Raw genomic sequence first — 12,247 nt, 5'->3', positions numbered from 1 at the left:
ATGAAGAAGAGGGAAAGCACCTTTTCTCTCTTGCTGCAGAGAGGAGGACACAGGCTAATGGCTTGAAGTTGCAGCAAAGTACATTTAAATTAAATATCTAGAAAAAACTTCCTCACTGTTAGATGAGTGAGGCTGTGGAATAGATGCCTATGGAAATTGTGGATTCTCCATCACTGGAAGTGTTCAAGAAGTTGGACAGGCACTGGTCAAGGATGATCTAGGTGTCACGATGCTTATGCTCTTCTATGATGATTTCCCAGGCTTCTAGGCTTTGCTGGTTGTCCCCTTCCTCATGCCTTTCTGCTACGTGTGTCAGGGTGTATTAAAGCCTTCCCAGAGGTACTGCATGTTGGATATAGCCAAAGCTGGGGACTTTGACTGGGCTATACCAATGCCTTTGCTGGAAGCCAAGCTCCTGGCTAGCGGGTCTGGGAGATTTCTATCACCCTGACATCTGCCAGGACAACAATACAGCAGTCGCAGGCAATCCAGGAAGTTTTGGGGAGTGTTAGGGACAACTCTGTGGTGTAAGTGCTAGAGCAGCCAACTAGGGGCATGCTCTTCTTGACCTGCTGCTCACAAACAGGGAAGAATTTGTGGGGAATGTAGTAATAGATGGCAACATGCACAGCAGCAACCACAAGATGATTGAGGAAAGGAAGGAAGAAGAGCAGCATAGTAAGGACCCTGGACTTCAGAAAAGCAGGCTTTGACTCCTTCAGGGAACTGATGGGCTGGATCCCCTGGGAGGCTGGTCTGAGGAGGAAAGGAGTCCAGGACAACTGGCTATACTTTAAAGAAATGTTACTGAGGGTTCATGTACAAACCATTCTGATGCACAGGAAGACTAGCAAGTATGGCAGAAAACCAGCTTGGTTTAGCAGGGAAGTCTCCAGTGAGTTAAAACACAAAAAGGAAGTTTACAGGAAGTGGAAACCTCGACAAACAAACTAGGGAGGAGTGTAAGAGTATTGCTTGGGCATGCAGGAATGAAATCAGGAAGGCCAAAGCACAGTTGGAGTTGCAGCTAGCAAGGGAAATTAAAGGTAAAAAGAAGGGTTTCTATGAGTATGTCAGCAGCAAGAGGAAAGTCAGGGAAAGTGTGGGTCTCTTCCTGAAGCAAAGATGCAACCTAGTGACAGATGATACAGAAGACTGAAGTACTCAATGCCTTTTTCACCTCAGTCTTCACAGACAAGGACAGCTCCCAGACTACTGCACCAGGCAGAACAGTTTGGAGAGGAGGTGAGCAGCCAACAGTGGTGAAAGAACAGGTTAGGGACTACTTAGTAAAGCTGGACATGTACAAGTCCATGGGGCCAGATGGGATCCACCTGGGGGTGCTGAGGCAGTTGGCTGATGTGATTGCAGAGCTGCTGGACCCACTGGGCTGTGGAGGGGAAGGGAGGGGGGCCCAGTCCCTGCACACCCCATCACCCCCAAACCCAGCCCCCTGCCTCCCTAGAGCCCCCCTTAGAGACTCAAGACATCTCTATAACTCACAGGCTTTATTCCACGCGTCTGGGGGAACCAGTACAAAATGGGGAGCTGGGGGGTAGAGGGGAGCCCAGCCAGTCAGGATTTTGGAAAGCTGGGGGCCCCCCAGTGCTTAGGAACCAGTTTCAGGGGGGGTCTTGTCATCATCTGGGGGGCAGTCGATGAAGTCAGCCAGCATGGTCGCCGCCTCATCCACCTCCTCCACCTGGGTGACAGGGAAAGCAGAGAGGAGGGCAGTGTTTTGAGAGTGGTTCCTTTTCCCCAGAGTACCCCCCTTCCACAGGTTTCCCCCCAAATCATGCCCCCAGGAGTCCCCCCCACTCACAAATACCTCCAGACCCCTCTCACCTCCTCCTTGATGGCCACAACTACTTCTTCCTCAGGGGCACCTGGAGGGGGGCGTGCCTCGGCACTGCCCTCACCAGCACCTTCCTCTGGGCTAGTGGGGGGCACCTCCTCAATTTGGGGGGGCTGTGGCAGCAGGGCTGGGGGTTCTGCCTCCTCAGGACTGGGGGGCAGAGCCTCCAGGATGGGGGGCAGTGGCTCCTCCACAGCAGCTGGGAGGGGGCTGGGGGGTGGAGGGGGTGTGGGCACGGGCACAGCCAAGGGAGGTGGGGGAACTCCAGCTGCACCCTCCTGCCCTCCTCCAGCCTCCTCCTCCTGCTGGGGCAGGGCCGGAGTCTTCATCATCACCACCTCTTCGTCCTCCTCCTCCTCCTCCTCTTCCTCGGGGGGTGCAGGTGTCTCTTCCACCTCCATGATGAGATCCTCAGGCTCAGGGGCCTTATTGATGTCAGCAGCAGGTGGTACTGGGGTGGGGACTGATGGTGGGGGGCCACTGTGGCCCTCCTCGTCATCCTCCTCCTCCTCCGAGAGCCCTTCATCTTCCTCATACTCTTCCTCCTCGTCCTCCTCCTCCAGTTCCTCCTCCTCCAGCTCTGCCTCAAAGTCTTCTTCCTCCTCGTCCTCCTCTTCCTCAAAGCCTTCCTCCTCCTAGGGAAGCTGGGGTCAATGCTGGGGCCCAAACCCCCTTCCTGCCCCCCTGACATCTGGCTCCGGAGGGAGAGTCTGCCTGGGGTCTATTCAGGACCTCCTTCATCAGTGTGGGGTTGCCAAAAGACCCAACCCTGTCTGGGGTGGACACAGAGGACTACAGGGATGCTCTCAGCCCCTTTACAAATTGTTCTGCAGCGAGGATTCCCCCCAGAGAGCCTAGGTCTCAGGCTGTGCATCTTCCCAGCACAGCTTCGGCCTGCTAGCCACTAATGAGAAGGCTCCTTAAACCAATGAAGATACACGGACTGCAGCATTTCAAAGGCACTCTGGACACCTAAGCTGCCTCTAAGCAGTTAGCAGTGGGCATAGGTGCTCTGGTTACTCAATGCCTGGATTTGTCTTAATTAGTCCTGCCAGCAGCAAACCAGGGACAGGATTGACCTCTGAGGGGCCCTTGGCCCAGCTGTTTCCAACAGCTGGGGAAAACCAATCCCCACTCTGCTACCTCCAAGCCATATGGAGTGTTAGAACCCCTGAGGCTTATCCCTAACATCCTAGCCTTGCCAAGCTCTCTGGCTCCAGACCCCAGTGCCTTGCTGGCCCTTCTCTGCAGCTAGATAAGCCCCCCGCTCCTTCTGAAAGACAGACTGAAGCTGCCCACGGCAGGGCACAGGTGGCAGTCAGAGCCTGACCTAAGAACTACCACTGACCGACTTGGACCCTAGGTCTGTCTTGCCCTGTCTCTTGTGTTACACAGCAGCAGAGAGCAGATACTGGACAAAAAAGTGAACTGGGTCTGACCAGAGTTTATTCCAATTCCTCATTCACTTGCACCCTCCAGCATTTAGGGTTTAGGATGTTCTGATTCAGAGGCCATGCCCCTCACTCTTGTGCTCAATAGCTATGGATGCCCCTTTCCTCCAAGAATTTGTCCAATCCCTTGGTGAATCAAGCTAAACTCTCTGCTTCTACGAGCTCTGGTAGCAACGAATCCCACGCTTCAATGACCCACTTCAGAAAAAAGAACTGCCTGGTGCTTGTTAAGGTAGCTACTGCACTGCTCTTATCACAATGCCCGGGGCTGCTCTAGCTTTCTGTGCAACTTTGCTGAGGGCAGACTCCTGGGCCCAGCGGCTGGTGGAAAACTAGAGTACCCCCCTAACACCCTACTGCTTGCAGACACCTGACTGCAGCGCCTCATACCCTGAGCCAGAACTGAGCAAGACCCTAAAGGAGTCATGCGTTTGGCACCTTGGTTTAAACTGGAATTTTGCCCAGCAGGGGAGCACAGGCAGCGAGACCCAGCCCGCAGCCAGGGATGAGTGGTGGGAGCCCTGATGAAAGGGGATGGGGAGTTTCTGAGACTCTCCCCACTCTGCTCTCAAATACCTCTTCTTCCTCTTCGTCATCCTCTTCATCCTCAAAGTACTCCTCCTCTTCCTCATCAAAGCCTTCCTCCTCCTCCTCCTCCTCACTGCTGTTGATGTTGATCACAGCCGGGTCGTCCTCAGCCAGGGAAGTGGGGGGCAGCTCTGGGACACTAGGAGCCGTGGCAGGGGGCGGTGGCACGGCTACAACAGGCTCCTCCACAGGCTCTGGAGCCGGGGGGGCTGGGGGTGGTGGGGGAGAGGGGGGAAGAGCTGGGGGGGGTGGTGGTGGAGGTGGTGGTGGTGGCGGGGGGCCCGGCTTAGGCAGCAGCCCCTTGGGCACAATGACAACGCTGTCATCGGAGTCACTCTCCAGAGAGATCTCCACATCCTCCTCTTCTTCCTTCTCAAAGTGGATGAAGACAGGGCGCCGTGCCTTGGCTCCTCCGGCTCCCGCCGCCACCTCCTCCCCAGGTGAGGGGGGCAGAGGCAACCCCTGCAGCCGGGGGTCCTCACTAGGGGGCACTGGTGGGGGCAGGGGGGGCTCCTCTGGCAGCCCCAGGCCGGAGGGGGCCAGGCGGGGCAGCCCCGCAGCCAGTGCTAGCCCCAGTGGGGTAGCTGCAGGGGGGCGAGGGGTGGCAGGGAAGGGGGCGGGGCCTTGACGGAAGGGGGAGGCAGGAGTAGCAGATGCCATGTCGGGGGCTGGGGCCTGGGCCGGAGGGGTGGGGCTAGGCCTAGACAGGGGCAGCTGGAGGGAGGGTACCCGGGGCCGCGCAACTGCACTGCAGATGACCAGGGCCTCAGCGCAGAAGGATGAGACCTACAGGGCAGAGAGGAACTGGTCATGGGGGTTCCCCAGAGGTGGTGATAGGGATGAGAGAAACTGGGGTCAGCTGTGGGGTAGCAGAGTGTGAGTAAAGGGGCAAGAACAAGTGGAGGGGTAGCGGGGGACACAGCAGACCTATGGCTACTGATTTGGTGTCACAGGGAAGGGGGTGTGAGGGAGCTTGGGGGGAGGGAGGAGGCTGAGGGTAGGGCTAAAGGATCCCAAAGAAGGGACTGAGGGCAAAGGGGAACAGGTCTGGAGGGTCCTGGGGGGGGGGGGGGGTGTCAAGGGTCCCTAGAGTTTGCTGAGGGGAGACAGGGGTAGGTCTGGGGGGTCCCTGGGAGGGGAGGGAGGGGCTGAGGAACAGGCAGGGAGGTCTCACCTCGAGGCTGGGGTCATGTCGGCCCTGGGTGAAGATGCGGAGAGCACAGTGCAGAGGTGGGGGGGGCGCTGCAGGAGCAGGTGCGAGCAGCAGGGCCAGCAGAAGGCGGTGCAGAGCCAGGCGGCAGGCAGGGCGGGCATAAGGACTGCCGGTGGGTCCCCCGTCCTGGGATAGGCGCAACAGCAGGGGCACGACCAGCTCCTGCAGACGCTAGAGAGGTGGGACGAGCAATCACAGCATAATGGGGCCACAGTGCCCCCACCCCTGCACCCATTGCACCCCCCACTCCACACTCACCCTGTGCATCTCCTCCTTGATGAGGGGCCCTCCCAGCAACACAGCTCGGTACAAGGCTGGGGAGGGAAAGGGACAGCTTAGCTCCCCAGGAGAGGAGAATCCCCTCCCCTGGCTCAAGATGCAGCATTCACAACCATCATGCCATCCAGCCCTCCCAACTGGCACAGAATCCTGCTCCAGCCTAATCTCAACCCTTGGGGACCCTGAGTTGGGGGGAGCCCTGGCCCCTGTCTGCCCCCTGGCAGAGATGCCCAGCCTTAGAGCCAGGAACCCAAGAAGCCAGGTCCCTACAAACCCTGGAAATCCCAGGTTTTGCCCCCTAGGCAGAGATGGGGACCCCTGCTTCCTCTGTCCCCTCCCCCTGCCCCTACAGGAAACCAGACCCCTGCCTCCTCAGACCCTGACTCTCCATGGCCTTCCTCCTTGTCTTCCTCCTGAGGCAAAGGGGGACAGGTCTGGAGGGGGGCAGCGCCCCCCTCCCCTGTGCTCTCTGCATCTTCACTCAGGGCTGACATGACCCCAGCCTCAAGGCAAGACCCCTCTCCCTGTCCCTGAGCCTCTCCCTCCCCTCCCAGGGACCCCCCAGACCTGTCCTTCTCCCCTCAGCTCCCTCTAGGGACCCTCCATGGCCTTCTTTCCTCATCAGCCCCCCCTCCTGCCTCAGTACCCTGGAGGGCAGCTTGGCAGACATCGCTGTTGGCGGCAGGGTCCACTTTGCGGTGCAGGGCTGGGGCATCCCCTGCCCCCTCCATCAGCTTTGGCTTCTTGGGGGCACTGGGCTTGCCCCCCTCGGACAGGCTATGGTGCCCGGTGCGCATCTGGGGGGAGGAGGGGGCAGAAGAGGAGAGAGCGGGGTCAGGGGAGCTCCCCTGAGCAGACAGGGGCAGGTAGGAAGGGTCCAGCAGGGGGTGCTATCCCTGGGCAGGCAGTGATTCCCCGGAGCTGCAGGTGCCCGGGGGTGGGGATGAAGAAAGGGAATGGAGAGGTGTGAGGGTCTTACCTTGATGCTGTCAGTGGGGGGCATGATGTCACTGAGCATGTGGCCCAGGAGGGCCTCACTGAGGGGCCCGGAGCCCTGTAGGACACCCCCACCAGCCCCTGCCACCTGCAGCCACAGCTCTAGCACCTGGTACAGCCTGGAGCGCACAGCGCTGAGGGGGAGAGGCGAGAGATGAGACCACCAAGCAGGAGAACCCCACCTCCCCACCCAACCCCTCTTCCAGCCTCCACAGCGCCCACCTGTAGGGCTTCTCTTGCCCTGGGGGGGCATCACGGGCCCCACTCCAGACATCCAGCACCTGTGAGAAGAGGCGGGCAAGAACGCTGCCCCAGCGAGCCAGCCGCACCCCACACCTTGGGGAGGAAACTGGGGGGTCAGCACAGAGCCCGCAGCCCAAGACCCTGCCCCTTTCCCACAGCCCCCTGCCCCGGATAGGACCCACCTGCTTCTAGCACTCTCTCCCCCAAGGCAGCTCCCTCCTACACAGCCCCTACCCCATCCAGACCCCATACACTCTAGCCCCTAGCCCAAGCTCAACATCTCCCCCCAGGCAGCTCCTTTCCCCAACACTGCATTCCCCCCAGGTACCCAGCCCAGCCCAGCCCAGCCCAGCCCCATGGCCAGGGCACTGCCCTCTGCCCCATGTGCCCCCCCCCCAACACCTTTGCCCCCAGCCTCCCTCCCAGTCCCCCCCAACTATCTTCCCCCTGTCCCTCTCCTCTCCCCAGCTATATGTGCCCCACTTCCCATGCCCTGGTTCTCTAATCCATAGGGGCAGGACTCACGCCACAATGAGAGCAGCCAGTACGTCCAGGCTCTCCAAGTGGATGGAGGGGAGCAGTAGCATCTTTAGGGGCCCATCCCCAAACCAGCTCTGGGGGAGGGGGGATATGAGAGCAGAGGTTAGAGCAGGCGCGAGCAAAGTCCAGATCAGTCCCACAGTCTACTCCATTCCACAGCAGCCCCTGTCCGTATTGCTGCGGCTGGCTTCCATGGAGAAGTGGAAGGGCTGCGATAGTGTGTGTCCAGGGTCTCCATGGAGATGGGCCCCAGAAGCCCTGGCAGGGCATGTGGCTGGGTGGAGAGCTGATCTGGGGCCAGGATCTTCTGGTGACAGCGTGGTCTGGAGCCAGGGCACAGCTGCAATCTGCTGCCTACATGCCCCAGGCAGGGGCATGCAAGCCCCAGCTCCAGACCACAGTCACAGCTGCAAGATCCCAGTACTGGCCCCAGCCCCGGAGCAACTCCCTGCCCAGCCCCGTGTCCTGCCAGCACTAAGGGTGTTCTCCATGGAAACCCTGGCCCCACACTGTCAAGGCCTCATTGCTCCTGGGATCTCCATGGAAACTGGCCCCAGTGACATGGGCAGGGGCTGCTGGGAAATGGAGTCCAGTTGTTGGCCAGCTCTGCCATTTTCTCCACTCCTGGGTTAGAGGTAGCCTAGGAGGAATGGGGGGGGCAGATAGCTCCTGCCACACGCACTGTAAGAACCACTTATCCATTGTTCTCTTTGCAGAACACTGGTTCTTTAAGACACACAAGGAACACTTACTGCTCACAATGGTCAGTTTTGCCTCAGACGAGACACCTCTAAGTGCCCCTGCCAAGAAGGCTGCCCAGCCAAGCAGAGGCAAGAAGGCTCCTAGTTCTCTCTCCCCCCCCCCCATCCCCTCTGCCACTGTACCCCAAGGGCAGCAGACTGAAAGACCCCCCGGCCCCACCACAGCTCACAATGTTCTTGCTGGAGATGTTGAGGGCACGACACACCAGGTTCAGGATATCCTGGACGGGGACAGTCACCGGGGACCCAAACTCATTGCTGAGGGGGGTGGAAAAGCAAGGGGGTTAGAGACATGGTGAGAGGGCAGCAGGCAGTGCTGGACTGGGGAGGCAGAGGGCAGCCTCCACTGGCAGCCAGGGCTGACTCTGATGCCCCAAGGCAGTTGCTAGGTAAAAAGGGGTGGGAGGGGAAAGGGGTACAGGAGGGATAAAGGAGTGGAGTGGAGTGGAGAGGAGTTGTGCTATCCAGGCCAGCAGTGCAGTAGGGGAGGGGAGGCTGAGCTCAGGGGAAGGAATGTGGCCATGATGGGGGTCTCACCTAAGCATCAGGCAGAGGCAGCGGGCCAGCCCGGCGAAGCGGGCACGTAGGCTCGGGATGCAGCCAGGCTCCCCATCCTGCAATGCCGGGAGCAGCAGCTCTACCCCAGGGCCCTCGTAGGGGACTGGATCTGGGCAGGGCAGACGTGATCAACAGTGGGTTGGGGGGAAAGACATAGACAGATGACGACTCACCGCCCACCCCAGAGCCTACCCTCCAACTCCCCCCAGACACCTGGATCTTCCCCTGAGCCCACCCAGATGCCTAGAGGCCCTTCTGCCCCCTCCCTACTCCCCCCCCAGATACCAGGTGCCTCCCAGTTGCAAGGCTTACCAGTCTCTGCACCCTCATAGAGTGTGCCTAGCAGCCCATGAAGTGTGGCAAGGATGCAGTGGAGCTCCTGCTCCCAGCACTCCCGGCGTGGCAACCCCTGTGGGAAGCCTCCCCCCAGTCTGGGAAGCAGTGCATAGCACTTGCAGGCAAGCTGAGGGAGAGGGGGTAACAGGGTGAGAGAGACTCCCAGGGCAGGGATACTCCCCTGCAGCCCCCCCCCCCCCAAATCCTGCTACTCCAGACACCCCCTAAGGCGGCCTTGGCCTGCCCACCACCCTGTAACAGCTTCCCTCTCAAAGCCCACGGAGGGGCAAATCTCCATTCATTCCCCCCTCAGAACAGGCGTCTGCCCAGCCCTAAACCCTTCCCCTTCAACCCATCTCCCCCCAGCATCTCCAGGGGAGCCCTCCACCCATCCATACCATAGCCCTCAGCCCCCTGCTTCATACCTCCAACCATCCTTGTTACCCTTTAACCCATAGTTAATCTACCAAGTGGCCTCTCTACCCTGCCTGTCCCTAGACTATGGGTAGGTAAATTCCAAACTGTGGACTGGATTAGGCCCGCAGCAGACTCCATTTCCCACCAGCCCCTGCCTGAGTTGCTGTAGCAAGTTTCTATGGAGACCCCAGGAGTGGTGGGGCCATGATAGCAGAAGGCCAGGGTCTCCATGGAGACCGGCCCCAGCAGCACTGGCAGGGTGCATGGAGCTGCTCTGGGGCTGGGCAGGGGCACGCAGGTAGTAGATTGTGGCTCTGCCCTGGCTCTGGACCACACTGTCACCACCACAAGATCCTGGCCATAACCCCTGCCCTGGAGCAGCTCTCTGCCCAGCCACATACCCTGCCAGCACTGCTGGAGCCACTCTATGTGGAAACCCTGGGCTGCTCTTGGGGTCTCCATGGAAACTGGCCCTGGTAAGGCAGGCAGGGGCTGCTGGGAAAAGGAGTCCAGCTGCAGGCCAGATCAGCCATTTTGCCCACCCCTGCCCTAGAGGATCCTCTCTTTCCTAGCATGCCCTGGGGCAACTCCCCAAGGAACCTACCTGCAATTCCTTACCTGCTGCAGCTCAGGTGATTTTGAGTCTACTCGGGCTAGGAAATATGCAGCCAGCTTATCCTGGAGAAGGTGAGGAGAGGGCAAAGGAAGGGGTGAGCAAGGAATGCAGGCAACTGGGGAACCACTCTCTACCTCCTCATAGCCCAGACTTACCCGCAAGGAGCCACAGGCCCGGGGGTAGTGGGTCATACAGGCCCTGGTGCCCTCCAGAGTTGACAGCTGGCACTGGAAAGCAGATGGGAGAAATGCTGTCAGCACTGACCCCAAACCCAGTCCAAGAGACTGGGAGAAAGGGGGATATATAGAGGCCTGATCCAGGAAAGCTGGCTGGGATGGGAGCAGGGTGGAGGCAGGAAGAAACAGCTGGGGCCAGAGCAAAGGCCCATCTCTCACCTCGGGCTTGAGGGCGAGCAGGGAAGTGAGTAGCCCGGGGATGTGGTTGGTGCTGATGTCGCGGGCAAGCTCGGGCAGCTGGGCTGAATAGAGGAGCAAGTCACGCAGCACCGTCACACCCAGCGCCACGGTGGCGGCAGGGTCCTGGGACTGGGGGAGCAGGAGGGGTCGGGAGCAAGTTAGGGCAGCTGGCAACCCCATGGCCCCCGCCCTCCCCTTCTTGTTCCCAATGTGCCCCCAGCCCCTCCCAGTGCCCCACCATGTGCCCCCACCCAGGCCCTCACCCAATTAATCCAAAGGGGATGTCCCCCTCTTGAGCCTCCCCACGTGTCCCCAGCCCAGCCCCTCCCCAGGTCACCCTACAAGGGACACCCTCAGCCTCCCCTCGAGCCTCGTGTGCCCCACTGCTGCAAAGAGACATCCTCAGCCCCTCGTGCCCCATCCAGCCCTTCCTCTGACCACCCCAGAGGGACCCCCCCCAGCCTCACTGCCATAGCCCCCCACCCCCAGCTGTGTGTGCTGACCTGGAGCAAGTGCTGGAGACTGCGCAGCCAGGCCAGGCAGTGCTGCTGGAACAGCTCGCTGGGGCTTTCCTGCACCAGCAGTGACAGCAGGCACAGCCCCTCGAACCTGCCAGCATGGGGGCCAGGGAGACAGGGGCCCAGCTCAGCCCCCATCCTCCTCGAGTAGGGGCTGCACACCCCAGGCCCTGCGCACCACCCTCCCCCACCCCTCTGCCACCAGGGCAGAAAAAGAGGCATGAGACCCCCCAGACCAGTCCCTGCCCCCTCCCCCATCCCCGCGCTCACCGCGTCTTGCCGCAGCCGAGCCGCGCGCTGGTGACGCCCACGAGCCCCCCCAGGGCCGGCGCGTTCTGCTGGGGGAGAGAAGGGTTAACGAGGGGGCGGGGCCCGGGACCTCTGGGGGCGGGGCCGGGGGCGGGGCCTCACCTGAGCTGCGGCGCCGCTGTCTCGCAGGCCGCACACGAGCTCGGGCAGGGCGCGCGGGGAGGGCGGCAGCGCCGCCAGCGCCTCCAGCACCAGCCGGCCCGGCACGGGCCCCGAGCCCGAGCCCGAGCCCGAGCCCGAGCCCGAGCCCGGCGGCAGCACCAGCCCGCCCGCCGCCGCCATCCCTGCCGCGCCGCTGCTGCTGACCGCGCGTCGCGCCCGGTGACGTCAGGCCAGCGCGACCGTACTCCCCCCCACCACTAGCGCTTTCTGCGCAAGCGTGGTCGCCTCTGGGCCTTTCCCCCCCCTCCCTAGGAACGTCTTTGGGCGCCACGACGCATGCGCATGGCACAAGGCCGCCCTCCAGTCGGCGGGTGTCTGTAAGTGAGTCGCGTGGGCCTTCGCCCCGCCCCCTCCGGCTGCCCCGGCAACGGCGCCGCAGCACTGACGAGGCGGGACCCGCAGCCATTGGTTGCAGCAGGACAGGACCCGGGCGGCTGGGCTCCCGCGGGGCGGGCGGCGGCGGCGGCAGCGGCAGGTGAGGCCCCGGTCTTGGCCCGATGCAGGGCCGTGGGCGGGGGGCCTGCGCTGCCGGGTCACAGCGGCCCTCGTGCAGCCCCGGGCGGAGCGGGAGCACGTGTGGGTTCAGAGCCCCCATCAGTGCCTCCGCCCGGCCCGGCCCGTGGGCGCTGCCCCCAGAAACAGCTGCAGCAGCAGCAGGGGAGCAGCGCTGTCCCGAGTGCCCTGGGGGCCGCGCAGGGGCCTGAGAGGAAGGGCGTGGGTCTGTGGTCCCAGTGTCCATGGCACACGGTCAGGGACCTCCCCCCACTGCCTTTGGAGCCATTTCCCCTCATGCCCCAGGAGCTGCCTTCTTGCCCCTGCCCTTGTAGCAGACTCAGATGTGGGGAAGGGGGAGACCCTGGAGCAGGTGCAGGTTGTGGGCTGAGAGGAGCCACTGCCTGGTCTGTCCAGAGCTGGCAGGACTCAACCCTGGCTGTGGTTGTGGCCCGCTCTGGCAGCGCCAGCTGAGGGGACTTGGGTGCAGGTGGCTT

General features: G+C 61.5%; 1 protein-coding gene across 4 annotated transcripts; it reads right to left on the bottom strand.

Annotated features, from left to right (window-relative positions):
* Nucleotides 1–1,493: 1,493 nt before the first annotated feature.
* Nucleotides 1,494–11,393, bottom strand: PELP1 (proline, glutamate and leucine rich protein 1). 4 transcript variants are annotated; one of them, XM_059732491.1, is made up of 18 exons: nucleotides 11,199–11,393; nucleotides 11,058–11,125; nucleotides 10,773–10,878; nucleotides 10,249–10,398; nucleotides 10,009–10,080; nucleotides 9,856–9,915; nucleotides 8,797–8,947; nucleotides 8,464–8,593; nucleotides 8,097–8,184; nucleotides 7,151–7,239; nucleotides 6,605–6,718; nucleotides 6,366–6,516; nucleotides 6,033–6,183; nucleotides 5,366–5,421; nucleotides 5,069–5,278; nucleotides 3,883–4,680; nucleotides 1,846–2,490; nucleotides 1,494–1,702 (listed from the first exon to the last, which is right to left on the bottom strand). In XM_059732491.1, exons 1-18 carry the CDS (start codon nucleotides 11,376–11,378, stop codon nucleotides 1,610–1,612), a joined length of 3,312 nt encoding a protein of 1,103 aa, XP_059588474.1. In that variant the 5' UTR covers nucleotides 11,379–11,393; the 3' UTR covers nucleotides 1,494–1,609. The 4 variants fall into 4 exon arrangements, with proteins under 4 accessions (XP_059588474.1, XP_059588476.1, XP_059588475.1 ...); XM_059732493.1 differs by having other exon boundaries at nucleotides 5,069–5,269; XM_059732492.1 differs by having other exon boundaries at nucleotides 11,058–11,122.
* Nucleotides 11,394–12,247: the final 854 nt, after the last annotated feature.

This window comes from Alligator mississippiensis, chromosome 8 (genome assembly GCF_030867095.1).
Source record: "Alligator mississippiensis isolate rAllMis1 chromosome 8, rAllMis1, whole genome shotgun sequence".
Classification (NCBI taxonomy): Eukaryota; Metazoa; Chordata; order Crocodylia; family Alligatoridae; genus Alligator; species Alligator mississippiensis.
This window is presented reverse-complemented; position numbering and strand designations above follow the sequence as displayed.